The sequence below is a fragment of the Chroicocephalus ridibundus genome, chromosome 1 (assembly GCF_963924245.1).
Source record: "Chroicocephalus ridibundus chromosome 1, bChrRid1.1, whole genome shotgun sequence".
Classification (NCBI taxonomy): Eukaryota; Metazoa; Chordata; class Aves; order Charadriiformes; family Laridae; genus Chroicocephalus; species Chroicocephalus ridibundus.
In genome coordinates, this window is record NC_086284.1 from 205,212,860 (window position 1) to 205,234,621 (window position 21,762).

Genomic DNA, 21,762 nt, shown 5'->3' on the forward strand with positions numbered 1-21,762 from the left:
ATCAATGCGTTTAGCTTCAGGTCTCTTATCCCTCCACCATACAAAGCTTGATCACGTCCCGCAGACACCACCGTTGAGGCTCTTACTGTGTTCGTGCAGAAGCTCCGGGTTGAATCAGTCATAGAATCATAGAATTATAGAATGTGTTGGGTTGGAGAGGACCTTTAAAGGTCATCTAGTCCAACCCCCCTGCAGTAAGCAGGAACATCTTCAAGTAGATCAGGTTGCTCAGAGCCTCATCAAGCCTGGCCTTGAATGTCTCCAGGGATGGGGCCTCCACCACCTCTCTGGGCAACCTGTGCCAGTGCCTCACCACCCTCATTGTAAAGAACTTCTTCCTCATGTCTCATCTAAACCTACCCTGCTCTAGTTTAAAACCATCGCCCCTCGTCCTATCGCTACATGCCCTTGCAAACAGCCCCTCCCCGGCTTTCTTACAGGCCCCCTTCAGGTACTGGAAGGCTGCTATAAGGTCTCCCCAGAGCCTTCTCTTCTCCAGGCTGAACAACCCCGACTCTCCTCATGACGTCTGGTGATAAACAAACACCGAACTGGAAATGGTCTCAGCTCCAGAGGACTCATTTTGTTTTACTCTGGAGCAGTAAAAACTGATTAAATTACAACTGTTATTCTAGACAAACGGCAGTAAAGTCTTCACACTATGTCATAACATCGCAAATTCTCCATTGGGCAAACACTGCTGAGGAAACTATTTAGAAGTACTTCTGAATCTTGAAATATATTTATTGGAAATATTTCACTCTTCTTCCTGTAAAAGCCAGATGCATTCATTATGATGAACTGTACTTTATTTGCCCAAGATGAGCCTCGGGGCACTGTAATGAAGTGGAGGAAATTTCATTTGGGAGGCCAAGAAAATACTTCGTGCTCACTTGATTTAAGAGAAAAGAAACCCAGCTGCTCGGATGTTTGGGAACCTTGGTGTGTGGGGCAAAGCACAGGTGATCGAGTCTAATATTCATGTCAGCTCCCTTCTTGCCTTGCGTCCTACACTCCACAGCCATCACTTAACCAGCTGTAGAAGGTTATTTCAGTTGCACATTAGTTGTGCCACAGACACTCTGAATAGCTCAGAGGTTATTAATACCAAGTGTATTGGCTCAGGTGCAGTGCTGCACAAACAAGGTTAAACAGCTTTCGGTGTCAGTTCAGATCTGGAAGCAGTTCAGCCATTTTTAAATGATGTGGAACATGAAGAATAAGCTCTACCTACCCAAGCCAGCTCCATTCACTGTATATCTAGAGCACGGTACAAAACTAGGAAAACTCAGAAGTGCAGCCTTTTACTTCATGGGGCACCATTAGATTCAACAAGCTCCTGCTCAGGAAGGTCTCTGGATCAAGAAGATCCAAGCTGGTGCTAGACAGATGCACTCAGATATCCATAAGCAACACTTACTTGCCATCCGTCTCATGAGGAATCTTAAGCATTGAAAAAATGCAGAGGAGATCCACCTGAGTGGCTCTTTGTGGAGGGAGCCTCAGGACTCAGCCAAAGCCGATAAACTGTGCTGGATCCACAGTGACTATGCAGGACCAGTCAGGCATCTCTGTAACAGGGGAAACGTCAGGGTGTCCTGTGGCATTCATCCATCTGTGTGACAGCATTTTCAAGTTATTGCAGCTTCACATTGCTCTGAACCATGAAGCAATGGAGCTTTTTTTACTCTTCAAAGAACACGCAAAAACTTCAGTACGGGTTACACAATGCATGCCAAGAAATAAAAAATTTACGTGCTGTGATACAAAGCCACAATCATAATCCAAATTCACCTCTCCCAAAAATCATGGCAAGAAGCCTCACAGCACGTTCGGAAAGGTAGTAATCCCAACTCCCAGCAGAAATACATGCATTGACTTCCGAAGATGAGACCTTATGGCGACATACAGATCTTAAGACAGTATAAAGAAACACTGAGTTGCTGTGGCTCACACTCGGAAGCACAAAACCTGACAAACATCCGAAGGTTAGCTGTGCTGAGGTGCGAATCTTCTGACCCAGGTCCCGCAGTCATATAAACACCTCTTGGTAGCTGGAGTTCAGAAAAGAGATGCCACGCCATGGACCGAACAGACACCTCAGTAAGCAGACCATCAAGCAGTATTTCAACAGAATATTGGTGCGGGGTATGTATATATATACACACACGCACAGACAAAAGATCTAAATATCAAATTACATATAATCTAGTGTGACTGCTCACCAGAAGAATCTGCCATCTCCTGTAAACAGAATCTTGCACTGGATTTAACCTTGTCCTATATACTTCATAAATAAAGCAATTCCTCTTTATTTTTCATACATATTATAGTCAGTTATTTATACAGTCTGCATAACACATAATTTTTAAAGTGGATTTTGAGTAATGGTTCAATCAGACTTCTACACAAGCCTTCGGATAAACTACAGGGGAGAAATACTAGGCTTGCTTCATTCACTGAAAATGATTTAAAATGATGTGTCAGAATTTTTTTATTCACTTTTATGCAAAAGAATCTACCTCTCTGTGCTTCCTAGTGACCGGGATACTATTTAACAAGACTATTGATGGATACTGTTTAGCAATGAGAATTAAATTCTGGAGCCCACTAAAGTCTACTGAGATAATCTTAACCAATTATGCACTGATTGACTCTGGAGTCCCAGCCAGGTATCCAAGGTGAAAGAATGCTACAAGAACACAGAGGAAACACCGAGGTGCTGCAGAATGGTGTAGGATGGGAAGCCTTAGGAAGGATAAAAGGAGATTTAGGAGACTTGGCCTTGAAAAAAAGTCTGCAGGCTCCATTCCGTTTTCCGCATAGCTCCACAGCGAAGAATTGTATGCACCGAGGTGCAGAGTGACAGATGTCTGATAAACTCCAGCAATACCAGCCTGGCTATCAGGCACCGAGGGACTTGTTGCCAATCATTACAAGCTTAAACACTGCCATAAGCACTAGTTGCACCAAAGCAAAAGGAGTAGAGCTAAAATTCTGTTCTTTCGCCAGTGTATTTGAACAGAAAAATAACAGTATTAAGAGATAATGTTGACATTTAATCTGTCAATATGCCTTGAAACTATCACCCAGATAAAGGGAGCACAAGGGATTGGTTCGGGATCAGAATTAATGACCAAAAGAACCAGAAACTCTTTGTGGGGGAGGAAATCACACTGTGCATTACCATGGCGTGTGCAGAAATTTCAGTCACATAGATCTGTGCAACTGTGATGGGACTCTCACAGCTGGATGAAATAAATATCAAGTTTTGCAATAGTGATCGAAGAAGGGATATAATGCAATATCCATCTTAATTTGGCTGTCCTTGTACACCTCCTCAGACATCAACCTGAGGACATATTTGCAGGATAGCTTTCCTCCCAATACAAGAGCAGACTACATTATAGACTTTATATACATATAATGCTGACTGGACACTTCTGCTACACAGAATATCATTTATTATCAGAAATCCCTTGGGAACAAACCTGTCCCCGGATTAATAAGAATTTATTAAAGCTATCATTAGAGCTTTGTTTATTAAAAATATCTAACGTGAATACCTATAAAAATCTCTCACATGCCAAAGGGAAATGTTAGAAGATAATTATTGAAGAACCCTGGCTCTATCAGTATGCTAAATGGTATCAGAAACAATTTAGCTGAACTCGCATTTAAATTGATGAACACGATTTCTTGGTGTGGTTCCATCTGAAGACAGAAGTTAAGCCCCACGTACATTACAAATGCTGGTTTCAATAAGCCAGATGAACAGTCCAAAGTCAGTTTCACGGATAACAGATGACAAACACAGCACAGGAATGGAGTGTTTGAGGTTCCTAGGTTTATTTCTCTTTTGCCATTGTAACTATACTCCCACCATCTACTGCTGCAAGAGATGTATTTAATTTTTTCCAAACTTAAAATATGTTCTCTTCACCAGAAAACTGTGATTTAATATAGTTCTGTTTAGCATAATACCATTTTCTATTAATACTCTGAAGTCTCCTAACTTTACAATATTTCATTACAGATACAGCTTTAGATATGTTCATATGAGCTAAATTAAACCATTATTCAAGTTCTGGCACATCCTAAGGTACAAGAAAGAGCCAGCAGGAGGAGGGGGAAGATGCTAATAAAAATTATGTCTGAGCAAATCATCATTAATTATTCTATTGAAGGCTTGAAGATATATCAGCAGAATTCTGTAGCGAGAAACATCATTTTTTTAAAAAAAACAAGCAGCCCTGTAGTATCTCTCTGACTTTTCTAATTTCTTGCAACAGTTAGGATAAAAGACCGATCTGATCAATTAATTTATTTTTTCTTTTTACTAATCTTCCTTATATTAAAATAGACTTTCCAAACAAAAATTAAGATTTGACCTTTGCAGCTGAGAAATTTCACCATGAAAAATACACAGATAAAGAACATGGTAAGGGGCAAAATTCTGATGTAAATGACATCACAGAAGAAAGTTTTGGGACAAAACAAGGGAGATTTGTATATTTAAAATTATCATTTCAAATTATCCCATAATCATGTTGTCGCCTTGATGGGATGCTCCACGAAAGGAATCCTCAGAAGGAATTAAGGAAGAGTCAAGCCCAGGCAACTTCAGAAAAATAATCTTATATTTCAGGAGGATGTGGAAAAAGGCAGAGCAGCTTTACAGACTAGCTAATGGAAGTGAGCAGACTGGGTTGGCTATGCAGCCACAAACAAAACAAAGAGATAAGAAGAGGAAGAGCTACAGAGAACCCTGAGAAAGAAAATGGAAATTTCAACTTTTTTTGCTGTGATGGGGAAGTAATGGTAAGAACTTCGTGTCCATGGGACTGAACAAGAGCAAGCAGAAAACTTGAGACAAGCAGAAGAGTTAGTTGCAAGTTCATGGTGGATAATAGCAATAATAGCAATTATCATTGCTACTACCAGGTTTTGTTGCAAAATCGCACACAGACAAACTGGCAGAAGGAAGCGTACAGGGAACTCCTGATACACATATTCTTTTAATGTTTCTAACTGCTTCACTGACTTTTTCCTGCTCCATGGGAACACTTTCCCTCCTGAGAAAACTAATGAAAGTAGTTTCATACAGCTTGATTATTGTTAGTAGCTGTCAGTGTTTACCTTTTTTTTTTTAAACAGTAAGTAAATGGTTTAATAGTAAGTAGTCACAATTAAATAAAAGACCTGGTACTTCTCTCACATGAAATGGCATAAAGCAAAAGCACACTGAAGTCAACAGGGCACACTGAAGTCAACAGGGCACACAAGGGTAATTGAAAGAATGTGGCTCACAGTGCAATTATGGATCAACCAGGACCGATGTAGAATTAGGTCCAAAATATCTGGATGCCATTCCTGATCATATTCTTCGCAATTTTATTGGATATTCATATTTCTATGAAAATCTGACTGGTGAAATACATCTTTTCGGAAGCATCTTAATAAACAGCTATTAGTTATACAATTTTGGGTTTGGATTTGCAGATCATCAAATGTCAACCTAAGTGTTAATTCACCAACAGTTTTACAGAAAAGGCTAATTAAGCAGCTTTTTTAATGCAGTACTGATCAGTAGTACGGTCAATATTGAATGTTATTATTTTTCCATACATCTAATTAGTAGAGAGCAAGAAGACCATCTTCCCATCATGAAAGAGCCACAATTGTGACCAAAACCATATTTGCTACTTGCTCCAAAAGAAGCAATGTTTCCTGTTGTCACAGAACAATTCAAACAATAGCTAAACATGATTTACACAGATTAGAAAACCAATTACCATTATAATGAGTATAAAAGAAAGCTTTTGGAAGGCATATGTGTGTTTACATTTCAGGTCAACACCTACTTAAAAGGGGGCTAGGAAGTATTGTTCTATAGAAAAGTATCTTATTCTTTCACTGGAGCAACTGGTTCTGAACAAGGGAGGCAGAGATGGAGATTTTGATGCTCTGGAAGGCCAGGCAGTCCCTTCCCATACGGCAATGTCAGCACTTTGATAACGGGAGGCCTGACTGGCGCAGCAGCTCTGACACTTTACTGTTCGATCATTGTTCTCTGTATGGCCGCTGCAGCTCTTTTTCTCACACATGCTTTCCACCTTCCGAAAATTCTCCACCTCGTTACTCCATCTTTTTCCTCAAACTGACTCCAAGCACACCTGCAGGGCTCAAGGGAGACCTTATCGCTCTCTAAACTACCTGAAAGGAGGTTGTAGTGAGGTGAGGCCTGGTCTCTTTTCACAATTAATAGGCAATAGGACAAGAGGAAACGGCCTCAAGTTGCGCCAGGGGAGGTTTGGATTGGATATTAGGAAAAATTTCTTCACTGAAAGGGTTATCAAGCACTGGAACAGGCTGCCCAGGGCAGTGATTGATTCATCGTCCCTAGAGGTATTTGAAAGACAGGTAGACCGTTGGTTGCTGAGCTCAACATGACCTGGCAATGTGTACTTGCATCTCAGAAAGCCAACCACATCCTGGGCTTCATCAGAGGAAGCGTGTCCAGCAGTTCAAGTGAGGTGATTCTCCCCCTCTGCTCTGTTCTGGTGAGACCCCACCTGGAGCACTGCATCCAGCTCTGGAGCCCTCAGCACAGGAAAGACATGGACCTGTTGGAGCGGGTCCAGAGAGGGGCCACAAAAACGGTCAGAGGGCTGGAGCAGCTCTCCTATGACAAAAGGCTGATAGAGTTGGGGTTGTTCAGCCTGAAGAAAAGGCTCCGGGGAGACCTTATTATGGCCTTCGAAGGAGGCCTACAGGAGAGATGGAGAGGGACTTACAAGGGATGTAGCGATAGGATGAGGGGTAATGGCTTCAAACTGGAAGAGGGAAGATTTAGATAGGCATCAGGAAGAAATTCTTTACTGTGGGGGTGGTGAGACACTGGAACAGGTTGCCCAGAGGAGCTGTGGATGCCCCGTCCCTGGAAGTGTTCAGGGCCAGGCTGGATGGGGCTTTGAGCAGCCTGGTCTAGTGGGAGGTGTCCCTGCCCTTGGCAGGGGGGTGGAACTGGATGATCTTTAAGGTCCCTTCCAACCTAAACCATTCCGTGATTCTATGTAGTGCTGAGGGACATGCTCCAGCAGTAACGTGGCAGTGCTAGGCTAATGGTTCGACGTGATGATCTTGAAGGTCTCTTCCAACCATAACGACTCTTACGACTCCATGCCCCTCTCCTTCCTCCTCCTCCTCACACACGCCCAATGGCCCCGACCCAGGCTCACTGTACTCAACAGCTGCCGCACTCGTGCTCTCCCGGCAGCGGCGCGGTGGCAGCCGGTGCCCGGGTCCCTCCCGGGGGACCTGTCCTCACTGACCCGACCCACCCCACCCTCCCGTCACGGGGCACACCGGCCAGGCCTCCCGCCCTCCCAGCCAGCCCTGCCCCCGGCGCGGCTGCAGGTCCCCCCCTCGCCTCCTCGCAGCCCGACGGGGCGGCCGGGGAGCCGGGCCCTCCCTCACGGCCGGGTCCTAGCCCCCCGCAGGGCCGAGGCCGCCGCCCGCCCCTTCCCGTAACGGCCTCACGGAGAAACGAAACCGCGACACCCCCACCCCTGCCCCGCCGCACAGCACATGCGCAGGCCGCCCCTGTGCCCCGCGCCCGCTGCTCGGCCCAGCATCCCGTCCGCCCCGCCGCCGCGCCGCTGGCCAATAGGGAGAGAGCGCGCACCGGCCGCGCAGTGACGTCACCCAGCCGGCCCCGCCCGGGATCCGGTCAAAGAGAACGTGCAGCACGGGGCCTCGCCCCGCCCCCCCATGACGTCACAGCCACCTCCTCCCTTCCCCTGCACCGATCGGGCGGTGGGGCCAATCAGAGCCCGCCTGGCCCCTTGGCCCCGCCCCACCCGCGCAGTGACCTCACGGCCCCTCCTTCGGCGGCGGAGACGGGCGGCCAATCAGCGTTGCGAGGAGCCGCGCGAGGTCCCCGCCCCCCCCGTCGGCCGTAATCCCCTTTCTCCCCGCCCCATCCCCGTTCCCCCCTTTCTCCTCTCTCCCCCCCGCACCGAGCGCCTGGCGGTGGCGGCGGAGCCCGGCCCGGCCCGGCCCAGACCTGTCCGTGCGGGCGGCGGCGCCTCCCTGGTGCCGGCGACATGGAGTGCGCTGCGGCGGGGACCGAGTTCAACATCCTCCTCGCCACCGACTCCTACAAGGTGGGTGCGGGCACGGCGGGCGGGCGGGAGGGGGTCACCTCTGCGGGCGCCCCGCCGCCGCCGCCGCACGGGACTCGCCGGGGCGCTCCACCCACGGGGCGCCGAGCCAGGCCCTCCCCGTCGCCGCCGGCTCCCTGTCCCCTGCCCGCGGCCGGGAGGGCCCCCCCGAGGCGGGAGGGAGCGTGCCCGGCATGGGGAGGGTGGCGACGGAGAGGCCTGGCCGGGGTCCCCCCACCACCACCTCGGCCCCGTCCCGCGGAGCTCCGGGAGCCGGGTGCCCGAGGCCGCGCTGCCGGCGGCGGCCGGGCGAGAAAAGAAAGTGAAAGCGGGCGGGGTGGGCGCCCCGGCGGGCAGGGGCAGGGCGCGGGGGGCGGCCATGGCGGGCAGGCGGGAGGTGGGGGCCGCCTGCCGCCGCCGGGCATCCTCCGGCCCGCCGGGCTGCCCGCCCCCCCCGGGGACGGGAGCGGGGGCACATGTCGCCCGGGTGGGGGGTGGGACGCGAGCAGAGCGGGTGCTCTTTCCCCCCCACCCTCCCTCCCACCCCCCGTGTTTCGTTTCTTTGGTCAACTCTGGCGGCGGAGCCGTGGCGGCGCAGAGCGCTCCGAGCAACCGGCTGGCTCCAAAATATTTATTTTCGAGTCCTCTGCTTAGTTTTCTGGTCACTGCGGTGTCAGACTCGGTACGCGAGGTGATTCAAGAGTGAGGGGATCGCGCTTCACGGTCCTCCCTTCGTTCCGTGAAATTGCTTGAAAATCGTGCTGTTTGATAGCAGTGGCCGAGTACCGGCGCGCTGGCCACGCTCTGGTCCGGTGGTCACCGGCTGACGACTGACGTGCCTCAGGACGTGAATGTGCCCAGGCCCACGTCCCCTCCTGCGCTGCGCTGCGTTAGTGTCACCATAGGGTTCCTAGGCACCGGGCAGAGCCAGCGCGTGACTCCCCAGGTCTGGTCGTACAGATGTGCCCTGCGTCTCCTAGACCGAAAAACTAACTTTTTATTTCTTCAGGAGCTGCGTTGCAATGTCAAAGAGGTTATTAGTGCCCTCAACAAACAGTCCTGAGTGTCATTATAAAGCATTTATTATGTTATAGTCCTTTAAAGCTTTGAGCACTCCGGTGGGTTTCAGGGAGGATGGTACCTCTAGATAGAAGAGTTGGAAAAACAGGCAAATATGATGTTATGGCCAGGTCTCGTTACTGGCCAACTATCACAGTACGAGCCTCAGTGAGTGCTCCGTTGCTGACTGGTGCTGTTGTACCTTTCACAGCTCCTCCGTGATATTATTATTATTGCATGATGTTACATAAAGATGCTCTTTTTGTAAAGAAATTCTTAACGTTTATTGTTGCTGTTTGTTCGAAGATGCTGATAAATCTTGGAGCAGCTCAGTCAGAGAATCCTAACACTGCTACTGAGGGCTCACAAAACTGCATGCATGGAGGACGCACTTCATCTAGCGACAGTACTCTTTTAAGAGCCATGTTTAAGTGTTCGTTATCAAACTTACTCAAATATGGAGTTTCTTCCGTGTCCGAGACTAATCACATTAAATACTGTAGGCCTGGGTTTAAAGGGTGTCTATTTTAAATCTAACTTGCACACTACTTTTCCTAAATTCAGTGGATCTGCTGTAGGATTAGTGCTAGTGAGGAGCACTGGAGTGACAGATCACTAGTTTGCTAATTTGCTTCTGTTTTGTTCACATAGGAAAGACGATTTGGTAACATTTCAGCAGTGGTAGAAATCTTAACGAGGTCAAGTAAAGGTTGAGTTGTTTTTTTTTTTTTTCCAGTTTAAAATCCAGAATTTGGACGAGGTTTTCTGTGGCAGCTAGGAGCATTTTGTATTATAATAAAAAAGCAGTTGTAATGGTCTACTTTGCTTTGTTAGGGCTGTTCAAATTGTCTCTTTTCCTCTATGCTTTTTTTCCGAAATCTTAGGAACTCCAGCCTTTTTTAAAAGTACTTAAACACGTAGCTTCTTTTATCTTGTTAAGTAATATGAGCAAACATCACTTATCTTCTCCCTGGTTGATACTGTCATTTCCTAATCAATGAAAGACACTTAGCGAGAGCGCTTTCAGTAACAATTGCACTAAAATATCTGGTAGTTTGCACCATCAAGCTTTTTACAGGAGTTACCAAACACTCTTACTAGCAATTAAAACAAAAATGAGAATTGATTTTGTGTGTTTTTCTTTTTTTTTTTTTTTAGACATTTCTGCAGTATCCGCAATTGTAGCATCTCTGTGTGCAGTACTGTCCGTATACAGTGTTCAGACTTTGAGGAAAAACCATGTATCCGTCCAGAAGCTTACTTGGCGATCCTATTGCAGTAGATGCCGATCCATATGAACTAACGTTGATGACAAAAGTCATGTGGAAATAAACAGCTCAGGGCAAAAAAAAAAAAAATATGTGCAGACCTTCCCAAACAGTACAAGCCCAACTTAGGCAGCTGTCTATGAGTAAAAAGTTCTGGTATCCCAGGGTCATATCTGTCACAACTCATTAGTTTTGAGTGTTGACTCCGGTGTCCCAGTTCTCTCTTGCTGCAGTTGGAAATTTGGGGTGGAGAGAAAATTGGTTACTGGTTTAGTGCCTACAAAAATTCAGAAACAAAGTGATTTGGTAGGCAAAGATTCGTCTGTTGATAGTTAATCCAGCCGCACCTCCCTCTAAGCTGTTTTCCTGCCTGTGTGTGCATCATAGGACATTTCCTCTGAAGTCACAGAAGATCATCAAATATTCAGTTTCAAAATCTTAAAAGCTGTTTTCGAAAAGCAACTGAGTATCATGCTAATTTTTAGCATACTTGATATTTTTGGATAGGAATAGTTCCTGCTGAGTGAATCGCAGAAACTTGCTACACACTGGACCCAGTACTGAGCTTCCGTTATGAACTGGGAATTGTACAAGTGCTTCAGGATTTTGAGGCTGGGCTTCAAATCGTGCAGTTTATGTCTAACCCACATAACGAGATAAGTGTTTTTACATCGGTTAGGGTTTGTGTTTTTTTTTCTTCCTGTGTACTTTGTTGCATATTCCTAAGCTTCTCCAAATCCCCCGACAGTGTAATTCCTCCTGTGTGCGCGGTATTATATGCCATCGCCCCAGAGTCTGGGCATGGGCATATGGCATGGTGTGCGTGCATCTCGCTGATAGATGACAGCAGTCTTTTTAATTCTTTGGATCGTAAGACTTGGAAGAGATTCATCAATGCGGTGTTATCTGGGGAATCTCTTTGTTTGAATGTCCAGTACAGCAATGATGCTTTTAAGAGTAAAGTTTCCTGCTAGTGACTCAGTATTACAGAAAAAGGGAAGCATTTGAAGTCAAAATCCTTGTTGGTAGAGCTGCAAGTGAGGGGATATCAGCAGGCTCCTTGGAGCTCCGTGTTTGTGCTGCATGATAGCTTACTCTTGTGTCTCTGCCAAGAAGTCCCAGCAATCACTGTCCTCTCTGTGACAGTGAGGGTTCTGTTCACTCATGGCGGTTCCCAAGCGGAGAGGTCCATGCCCTTCAGTTCTTCATTCGTCTGACGCTGTTGGCTGCGGCGGGTTGACCCTGGCTGGGCACTGGGTGCCCACCAAAGCCGCTCTATCGCTCCCCTCCTCGGCTGGACAGGGGAGAGAAAATAAAGTGAAAGGCTCATGGGTCGAGGTAAGGGCAGGGAGAGATCACTCACCAATTACTGGCATGGCCAAAACAGACTCGACTTGGGGAAATTAGTTTAATTTATTGCCAATCAAATCTGAGTAGGGTAATGAGAAATAAACCCCAAATCTCAAAACACCTTCCCCCCACCCCTCCCTTCTTCCTGGGCTAAACTTCACTCCTGATTTCTCTCCTTTCGAGCAGTGCAGGGGGACAGGGAATAGGGGTCGTGGTCAGTGCATCACAGGTTGTCTCTGCCGCTCCTTCCTCCTCATGGGCAGGACTCCGCATACTCTTCCTGTGCTCCAGCGTGGCGTCCTTCCCACGGGAGACAGCCCTCCACTAACTTCTCCAACCTGGGTCTTTCCCATGGGCTGCAGTTCTTCACAAACTGCTCCAGCGTGGGTCCTTTCTACGGGCTGCAGTCCTTCAGGAACAGACTGCTTCAGCGTGGATCCCCCATGGGGTTACAGGTCTTCCCAGGGGCCTGTTCCAACACGGGCTCTCCACGGGGTCACAGCCTCCTTCAGGCATTCACCTGCTTCAGCGTGGGGTCCTCCATGGGCTGCAGGTGGATCTCTGCTCCACCATGGACCTCCATGGGGTGCAGGGGGACAGCCTGCCTCACCATGGTCTTCACCAGGGGCTGCAGGGGAATCTCTGCTCTGATGCCTGGAGCACCTCCTCCCCCTCCTTCTTCTCTGACACTGGTGCCTGCAGGGCTGTTTCTCTCACATATTCTTGCTCATCTCTTCAGCTGCTGTTGCTGTCATACAGCAACTTTTTACCCTTCTTAAATACGTTACCCCAGAGGCTCTACCACTGTTGGCTCATGGGCTCAGCCTTGGCCAGTGGTGGGTCCATCTTGGAGCCAGTTGGCATTGGGTCTGTCAGACGCTGGGGAAGCTTCTGGCATCTTCTCACAGAAGCCACCCCTGCAGCCCCCCTGCTACCAAAACCTCGCCGTGCAAACCCAATACATGGATACACCACCTCTCTATTTTCTTTCGCTTCGCTTCCCAATAATCTTTATCCTGTATTTATTTATTCTGCACAGGCAAAAAATCTTCCAGGGCATATGTAGTCTGAAACTGTTGAGAGGATCAGCTTAGCAGAGCTGTGTTGTTTGGTCAGAAGATACCAGTGATTGGCCTGTACTGGGCTGTGTTGGATGGACCATGAGCTGCAAGTGGGAAAGGCTATCAAAATGAGGACTGAACCTTGTTCGCTGAAGTAATAATAGCTTATTTTGCTTTTACCAATGAAATGTATTACTGTTGCTTGGACTGTTTCGTAATTAAGGTGATAGCTTTAATAAGCTGCCATGCAGTTGCCCCGTAGGAGGAGCTGACTTGCTATCTAGACTGTAAATGATATCCGCTTCAGAATTCAGTTCTTTCTGGATGCTTCAAGGAAGCCTAAAAGATACTTTTAAACACTATATGCCTTACATGTTGGATTTTAAGTATTTGTCGTTTTGAAGGACTTCTTTTCTTCTGCGTGGATGTAGAAGAGCACTTCTGAAGCGCTTCACGTGAGTGTGTGTTTATTCCGGGCTCTGACAGCCTGTATATCCTTTATTTAGAAGGCTAGAGGTATGCAAGGAAGAGACATGAGTATTCTTTAGCTTGTTGGTTTGGGCTAGTACTTACTGACTGCAAAATATTCTTTTCAGCAGCTCGTATATGTGTATAGATATTTATTAAAATCTTGTAGTGGGGGTGTGAATTGTGAATGTGTTCTGTTACCTCCTGTAATTCTGTCAGTGTAGAAGTGTTGGAAACTCCTGGCCCGGCACTCCTTGTAAGTAATCTTCACTCTATCTAGGTTTGTTTCCTTCCAAGTTTTGATTTGCAGTCACACAGTCCTGTTACAAACCCCCAGTCGTCATTGCTCTAAAGGAACACTGCAACTGTACAGAATTCAGCCAATTGTTAATGGAAAGTAACCCCTTCCAGAGTCATTGCAACTTTCATTGTTGAGAAGGTAAATGTTTTTCTTTTTTTCATTAAGGACCAGGAAACTTGTAGCAGTATGTGACATAGTACAGCTGACTATTCACAAATGTGTAAACAGTAAACATAAGGCATGTTGTCATCTTTGTTATGATAATCTTGGATGCAAAGCACACAGAAATTTCTGACGGGAAAGAAATCTGCTGTTACCTTTTTTACACATTGTATTTTCTCTGAGCAATTGAAAATACACTCAGTTCTAGTGCTTACACTTGACATTGTTTTTTAAATGAACGTGGACGTGGTCACTTAGAGCATCTCTGCTGCTAATATGCAGCTTCCATAGGAATTCAGTTGCTCTCCTTAGTTTTCTCAGTACTGGCTGATCTCTTAACTTTTTTTTTCCTCACCTCTGGTCCTCTTACTTTTCAATACACACATAAGAGATGATGGATGAACTAGAATACAGAGACGTTAAAAGTGGTACAAGATCAGCCTTCAGTCATAACCTGCATTAGTTTATCCCTCTCATCTCGTAAGAGTAGATATCTCCCAATATTGTCACTTTAGGTCTTAAACATTTTCTTAATCTGTATTTACTTCACTTAAGCATTTTTAATAAGGGATCTGGAGTCTCTCTAAGGCTACTTGCCTTTGGCAATTTGAAGCTCGTGTATAACCAAAATACTAAGATAGTACTTGACTGGAATAGGCTCCCCAGGGCGGTGGTGGAGTCACCATCCCTGAATGTGTTTAAGACTCGTTTAGATGTGGTGTTAGGGGATATGGTGTAGGGGAGAACTTTGTAGAGTGGGGCTGATGGTTGGACTCGATGATCCCAAGGGTCTTTTCCAACCTAAACGATTCTATGATTCTATTACTTTTTTTTTTCAGTACTCGCTTGCAAGTGTGTCTCACTTTACCTGCTACTATTGGATGCCCTTTTTGTTGACTTATTAAAGATTGATTCTTCTGAGGTTTCCTCTTGTGTTCGAATAAGCTTATCTTTTAACCACACTGACTTTTGGTTTGGTTTTCATTTCCACTTTTGTTTGTGGTGTGCATTCCTTTTGTGATTGCTTTGAAAGCTACTAAAGCATCCTTGTTGAATGTAACTGCTAGTTGCAGTTGTGGGTGTTTTTCCTGAAGGGGGTCAGCAATACCTTATAACTGCTGTTCGTTACGTCTCTCGTCCCAGTGAGGTATATCTGATAGAGCATTCCCTTTGTTCCTAAGTACTGGTTCATCTCCTCGTTGTTAACAGTGTTGTTTTCCATATAGGTTATTGGCAACCTTTGCTTTTAACCGCTCCATTGGTTAAACCTCATGGAGGTTTAGGTAAAGCAGTCGTTGAAATCATGGCCTCTTTCCACAATATTTTCAAGTAATATGTGATGTTGTAACTAATGGGGATCTTAGAGGTGCTTCACGGAAGTATAAATGCCAGAAGCACCACTGCAGTAAGATCCTCTAACTCAGTAAGTTGTGTATGAGGGCGACGGTCCCCCAAATATATCTCTTCCATCATTGACAAGCCATTCTGTCAGACTTGTTTTCTTTAGGTGGAAGCTGCCAGCGAGGCAGTCTGGAGGAGCTGTTTTGCCAGATATGCTACGTAAAGGATAAACCTGGCCGTTAGCCTTCCAGCTTGATTTCAGCCCTCAAGTTCCGATTTGCAGCAAGAGCAATGTGTTTTGTGATTGTGCTTCAAAGCAGAGCTGGAATGGGAAGTCCCTAAAAAAAAAAAAAAAACCCTGAAAAGAAACGTAATAGGAAAAGGTGGCACCAATTCAATGTGTGTACACTGTACACCTTAAGCTAATTTTGGTTGTGTAACCTATTTGATAGAAGCGTTTAACTGGAGGAGATATCTTCGAACTGCAGAAGTCAAGTATTTTTTTAAAGATTGTAGCCAAGGATCATGCAAATTTTCATTATAATGTAGGTTGTTGACTTCAACAACCAGCTCATAGTTAGTTAATAAGCTGGATAATTAAACTTTTTAAAGAAACCTGAGTAGGCAGTGGAGATAGTTTTCTTTGTTTTGCTTGAACTGTTGTGAATAGAACAGGAGCGTTACGTTGGTTTGCTGTAGAGCTCCTCACAAGGAATTCAGAGAGTGGTTTGTGGAATTGTTCCTGGGACATCTGCTATGGACAGGCTAAGCTGGTGGGCTCTGTGTTGAGCCTTTACTCTGAAACCATGGAGCTGTAGCATGTCAATAGGATGAAGAACGGAAATAAACAGTGTTTTCCCAGGCAATATAATGAAATCATAAAGAAGCACTAAGTTAAAGGCCAGTCCCAGTCATAAAAAGAGCAGCTTTCTTCATACAGCTGCTATAACTTGCGGCAACAGTGCGAAGCAAAGAACTTCTGCTCTCTGTACCTTACAGTGGGTGAATGAACCTTCTAATGAATTGTTACGTGCTCTTTTTCCTCAGAGTCCATTTTATACCTTTTTTTGCAAGGTGGTTGTGTGTGTGTTCATCTTCCCATTAGTTAGAAAGTAGTGTCAAACAGAGCATATTTTTAACTGCTCCATAGTGTGGGGGGTGGTTTAGGGAGGGGGTGTGTTTTGTTTGTTTGGATTTTTTTCCTTTAAGCATCATGATACCCCGAACACAGTTTTCTGTGAGCTGGCAGTGCGATTTACTTTTTTAGAAGTTCTCTGTAGAACTAGAAAAGGACATGTTATAATTTGTGGAGTGAGACATCTCTTAATAGCTAGAAGTAAACCTAAAAGTCAGGTTTTGTCTTTGGGTCTAACGTTGCTACTCTTAAGCATTCTGCTTTTGACTGGCTGTGGAATGGGAACAGAATAGGTTTGTGCTCCATTAAATGCCTGCGTTGCAGTGCTTTGTTCGAAGTAAAGGCAGAAAACTTGCAATGACAAGCTTGGGTTTTATTTGATTGGCCTTGAAAACTTCATAGAAGTAAAGATAATGGAAAGATCCGAAAATTGACCTTTTTGTTGTTTGAATGTTTCCTGGCATCATTGGAAACAGAAGCACAGCAGCGTTGTGCCGGTATAGGAGAAACAAAAAAATTCAGTTGAGCTGGGTTCATTTTCTAAGCTGAGTGAAATACTGAATATAAGTGGCATTTGAGAGGAAAAACAAAATGTATTTTTTAATCCCTTAATACACAGTTTTAGCAATACAGGTAAGGGAAACTTTCAAATATTTTATTTTTGAAGTGTCAGTGGTACACTTAAACAAACAAACCAAAACCACCAGGACAATAAGGAAGAAGTGGTAAAACTATCGCTTTTCCAATTCCATGTGGTATTAGAAACAAAAGGTTTTAAGGTGATTTGGAGTAAGAAGTAGCAGCAAGACACTTATAACGAACTCATGCTCTAACCTATAAATATGGCGTTTTGAGAAAAATTCAGACACAACTTTCATACCTTTTTGAGTTTTATTCTGTTGTACGGTGGTGCTTTACTCTGCCGTAGGAACAGTCTTCCCTTATGGAATCTATAGACTTGTTCACAGACTTTTCGTCATAATTTAGGACAACTTTTGATAGGTTCACCTTTGCGAATGCCTTAAGTTTATTTATGTATCCTGTAATTTGAACATTGGTAGTATTACAGTTATGTCATTGTGTATTCTTTTTGTTTAATGTGGAATTATGGCTTTTGCAGGGAGTTTGCTTTTTATACATTAGGAGATAACAATTTTGCAGGTTTAAGTTATTAACATTTAGAGTGTACTTGTTTTAAATGATACGTAACTCAAAGTAAGAGTTTCTGGGTAGATTACTATCAGTACCTTAAAAAAGTTGTTATGGTGGAATCCAGGGTAACATTATATGTTCGTATGACCAATTTCCATGTAATACGCACTTTCAGGCTGCAACTCTTCATGCTTCCTTTATGCTGAACATGAACTTTTTCAAAGGTTGGGAAAAAACATCCACCTAGCAAACTTTGTGGGGAGGTACAAACCTCAGGTAGATTTTAACAGCATTACCAACAGTAATAGGTTTGTAATCTGGCTTTGATGTAATCTGGGCTTGGGAAACCCGCTCTGCTCATAGTGAACAGGACGTTTGGGTAAAGGCCATTGTCAGTGCCTTCTTGAGTCCAGATGGCTTTTATTATAGCCTTCAAAACGTCAGTCGAATACAGTGGGTGCCTCCACTTTGGTGTAGTACCTGGTGGTACCACTTTGGTAGTGGCAGACAACTTTGTGCTTCCAACTTCAGCTTGGCCAAAGTGTGGGAGAAGGAACACTGACCCTGGGTGGTGGGGCTCCTAAAATCCCAGCCAGTGTCTAAATCAAAGTCATCGGGGGAGTGGAAGAGCTGACCATGAAGATTGCTCCAGGGGGAAAGGCTTGACACAGAAGCAAAGGTTAAGATAGGGAAATCAGTCTTTTGAACTGAAAATTGAAGGTGGCTGAAAAAGGGGAAATCCCCGAAATACTTACTAGGTAGAATGTGAATGGATAAATAATGGTCCAGAAGAATTGGGTGTTACTCTAAGCTTTAACGTACAAACGTATTCTCTTGTGCTTTGTAGTGATGTTTTGAGCTCTTACTGAAGTTTTTCTTGATGTAGGTTACACACTACAAGCAATATCCACCTAATACAAGCAAAGTATATTCCTACTTTGAATGTCGTGAAAAGAAGACTGAAAATTCCAAATTAAGGAAAGTGAAATATGAAGAAACTGTTTTTTATGGCTTGCAGTACATACTGAATAAATACTTAAAAGGTAACTGTCTCAAATTCCAGTAAAATTTTACCTGTAAATAAATATTTTAATTTTTCTCAAGCCTGGAGTCTTATAGTTGAAACAGTTCCAGGTTGTCTGGGTACAGGGTAGGTAGTGACAGGCATAAGATCTTATTTATGTGATTCTGAAAATGAGATGTCCACCCTCGTAAAACGGTATTGACTTCTTAATTCAGACACCTCTCTGCTATGTTTATTTATGCCAACGATGCATTAAAAATGAAGAGGTGTTCGTATCCCAGCTTCAGTGGACTAAATTGAAATGAATTAAAGTAGAGCAAGACTGTGCATAGAATCACAAGAAGATAGAAGATTCGAGGGGAAAAAAAGATTTTGCACTCTGAACATAAACTTTAGTCTATTCGCTAGTTTATTTACTGTGTAAACTAATAATGGGTTTAATTTCCCTTAAGTTTCAGTTGCCACTCAGGTTAGATCACTGAATATGGCAGCTATGTGTGAAAGTGGTTTCAATACTGACAATTCAAGAGTAACATCTGAAAATTCCTTGGTGCCGGTTTAAGATTTTGTTTGCTTTTTTGCATTATGTGCAAATATCGCCTGTTCTGACCAGAATGCAAGTTGCCTTCTGCCGAGCTTTAGGAGGAAAGCTCGAGTCATGTGGCTTACGTATCCATGTCTTGATCCAGAATCCATAAATGTCTCTGCCAATTCTGCCAAGGATTGGAATTCCACTATAATCAAAACGCTTGATAAACTTGTTTCTTTTCTCTTTGTCAGTCTGAGGATTGATCTCTAACGTTTCCAGTAGACGACTGGTCCTAAAGCAGCAGCAATGCTTATTCAAATAATGTGGTTCGTTTGTCAGTTCGTATGGCAGAAGTGGTTAATCAAAGGCTGGCTGTAAGGCCTCTCCACTAGAGCCGCGTAGCTTAACCCTTGTGCCAGGCTGGTTATGTCTTGTTCCAAATTGCACAATCATCACATTCCCCTGGGAAAAGCACTGCTGCTAAAACCCTTGACAGGTTATTGACCATCATAAAAGAGTAATAATCTCAAATTGTTCCTGAGTCACCTGCAAATTACAAGTTTATTTTATCCTGTTGGTTTCTTGAGCAACCTGATCTATATAATAAATGAAAGTAAAATTTGGTTTTAACGTAGCTAGTATACTGCATTTGACATGTTCTCCGTGTCTTTGTTGGAGGCAAAGTGACTTTACTGTGTCTGAACCTTTTTGTTATTTATTTTATAAATTGATGAATATCATCAGTTTCTAAATTCTCATCTGTTTCTGAAACCACAGGTAAAGTGGTGACCAAAGAGAAAATCAAGGAAGCCAAAGAAGTATATAGGGAGCATTTTCAAGATGATGTCTTCAACGAAAAGGGATGGAACTATATTCTGGAGGTAAAAACTTATGAAAACAGTATGAGATCATCATGAAGGATTTATGAATCAACTGTAGAATAACACAGCAGTCTCTCCTTTTTACCATGATAGTAAAGACTGGATAAATTTAGCTTCTTATGTTTAGTGTACAGGGAGTAGCAGCTGTCAAAGAATAATCATATAATTGTAATTCCTTAGAGAAAAGTAATTTTCATCCTTTCAGATGCCAAATATGGCTTTGCAGGTAATAAGGATTTATGTCTGCCATCAGCCAGTCAGTGTAAGTGGGGGCTTGTTGGCAAGTCTCCATATGTAGTACAGCGCTTAGTGGTTGCTTGCATCATTTACATTGCTTTCTGTAACTAATCATAACCATTTTTATTCTAATGCAGAAAGCATTACAACTTCTTGCACGTGTAAGTAGTTCCAGAAAATACATGTTTTATTCAGTCGTTTCCTAAATTTTTCAGAGATACTTAAGTTGAACCTTATTGTGAAATACAAGGCTCGAGCACTTTTGACACAAAAAATCCCTCTAAATTAAGTCTTTCCACAATTATCCTCTTTCCCTTTTGTTTAAAAAGGTGTCAGTCTTCAAATAATTGCAAACATCTCTTCTCTGAAAAAGCAGCAGATTCAGACTAATAGCATTCATCGGAGCTGTTCTAATCCCTGCAGATTAATTAAATGCTAAATTTCATTGTGGGTTCTAGTGAATGGATATTTTTGGCATTTGAAAACACAATTTTTAGTTCTTTGCATTTATTTGTCCCTGAATACCCTGACGGTATGTATTTTATGGTGGCATCTGTCTGTGAATATATCTAGATGTCATCTTGCAACTAGGGTGGACCATAAGGTGTGCCAGAGAAAAGTGAATTTCAGCTAAACGTGGCAAGTGGCAGCAAGGTAAATAAAACCGTGGTTTTCTAAGAGGGAGTTACGGAGAGGTTTGTAGAGGACTTGCAACCATTTGAAATAATATGAATTCAATCCATATTTGTGTTTAAGATACATTATACATTGTGAACTGCTCTCATCTGCATTTGATATTGGTCCTTCTTTGGCTAAACTGAATTAATACACTTTTAATACTGCGTCTCTGTCCACACAGTTTTAACGTGGTTTAACTAATTGCGTTTCAATGCATGCTTTTGGTTTAGTCAAAAGCAGCCTTCCTGCATACACACTGTCTGCAAATTTTTTATTCCTTTGTCAGATTTTCTTGTTGAAATTGTGCATCAGTATAAACAAATATGATTTCAACTTCTTGATCTTAGATGCCGATGGCTCTCAAACTGGAAGTGTACATACCCTTTGGGTCTTTGCGTGCCCTTATGTCCGCACAGACCCTGCTTCTGCTCACTCACATACCCACCACTGTTTGCTCTCTGGCTCTGTTACCTGATGTGTAGCGTTGGAGGGAGCAATGGCTGTATGAGCAAAGTGCCAAAACGGATTTGAAATGTACAGGCATTAATTTGTACAAAGAATAAATGAATGAGTTAAATACCGATAGGGTGAAGGTGTGGGAGAGGAGTGGACTTCCTGGAGAACAAGATGGGGGTGTAAAGGCTGGAAGTGGGCAAGAACTGATGATGGGTGATAGAGATCTAAGCCCTAAATTATACAAGTTGATTTTGCCTAAAATTTTTGAAAAGGGCTATAATATAGTGCAATAGCATGACCATATTCCTTTTTTGATGGGCAAAATCACCACCTATAGCAACTTTGAAATCTGTTTTGTTTTTTCACTTAAGTATACTTTTGTCTTCATTGAATCAGTAATAAATTATTTTGAGCCTTTTTGAAAGCTTCATTGTCCTTTTTTAATCCAGAACAGACATCTCCAAGTCTAACGACTAAACCCCATGTGGTATATAA

At 44.0% G+C, this 21,762-nt stretch overlaps 1 protein-coding gene across 2 annotated transcripts in view; it reads left to right on the plus strand.

Annotated features, from left to right (window-relative positions):
- Positions 1-7,987: 7,987 nt before the first annotated feature.
- The window catches only part of NAMPT (nicotinamide phosphoribosyltransferase), a 30,644-nt gene continuing 16,869 nt past the window's right edge, over positions 7,988-21,762 (plus strand). For both annotated transcript variants that reach the window (XM_063323442.1, XM_063323443.1), the window contains exons 1-3: positions 7,988-8,168; positions 18,349-18,505; positions 19,793-19,896. In XM_063323442.1, coding sequence (XP_063179512.1) covers positions 8,109-8,168; positions 18,349-18,505; positions 19,793-19,896 — 321 coding nt within the window. In that variant the 5' untranslated portion in view covers positions 7,988-8,108. The remainder of the gene's footprint in view (positions 8,169-18,348; positions 18,506-19,792; positions 19,897-21,762) is intronic.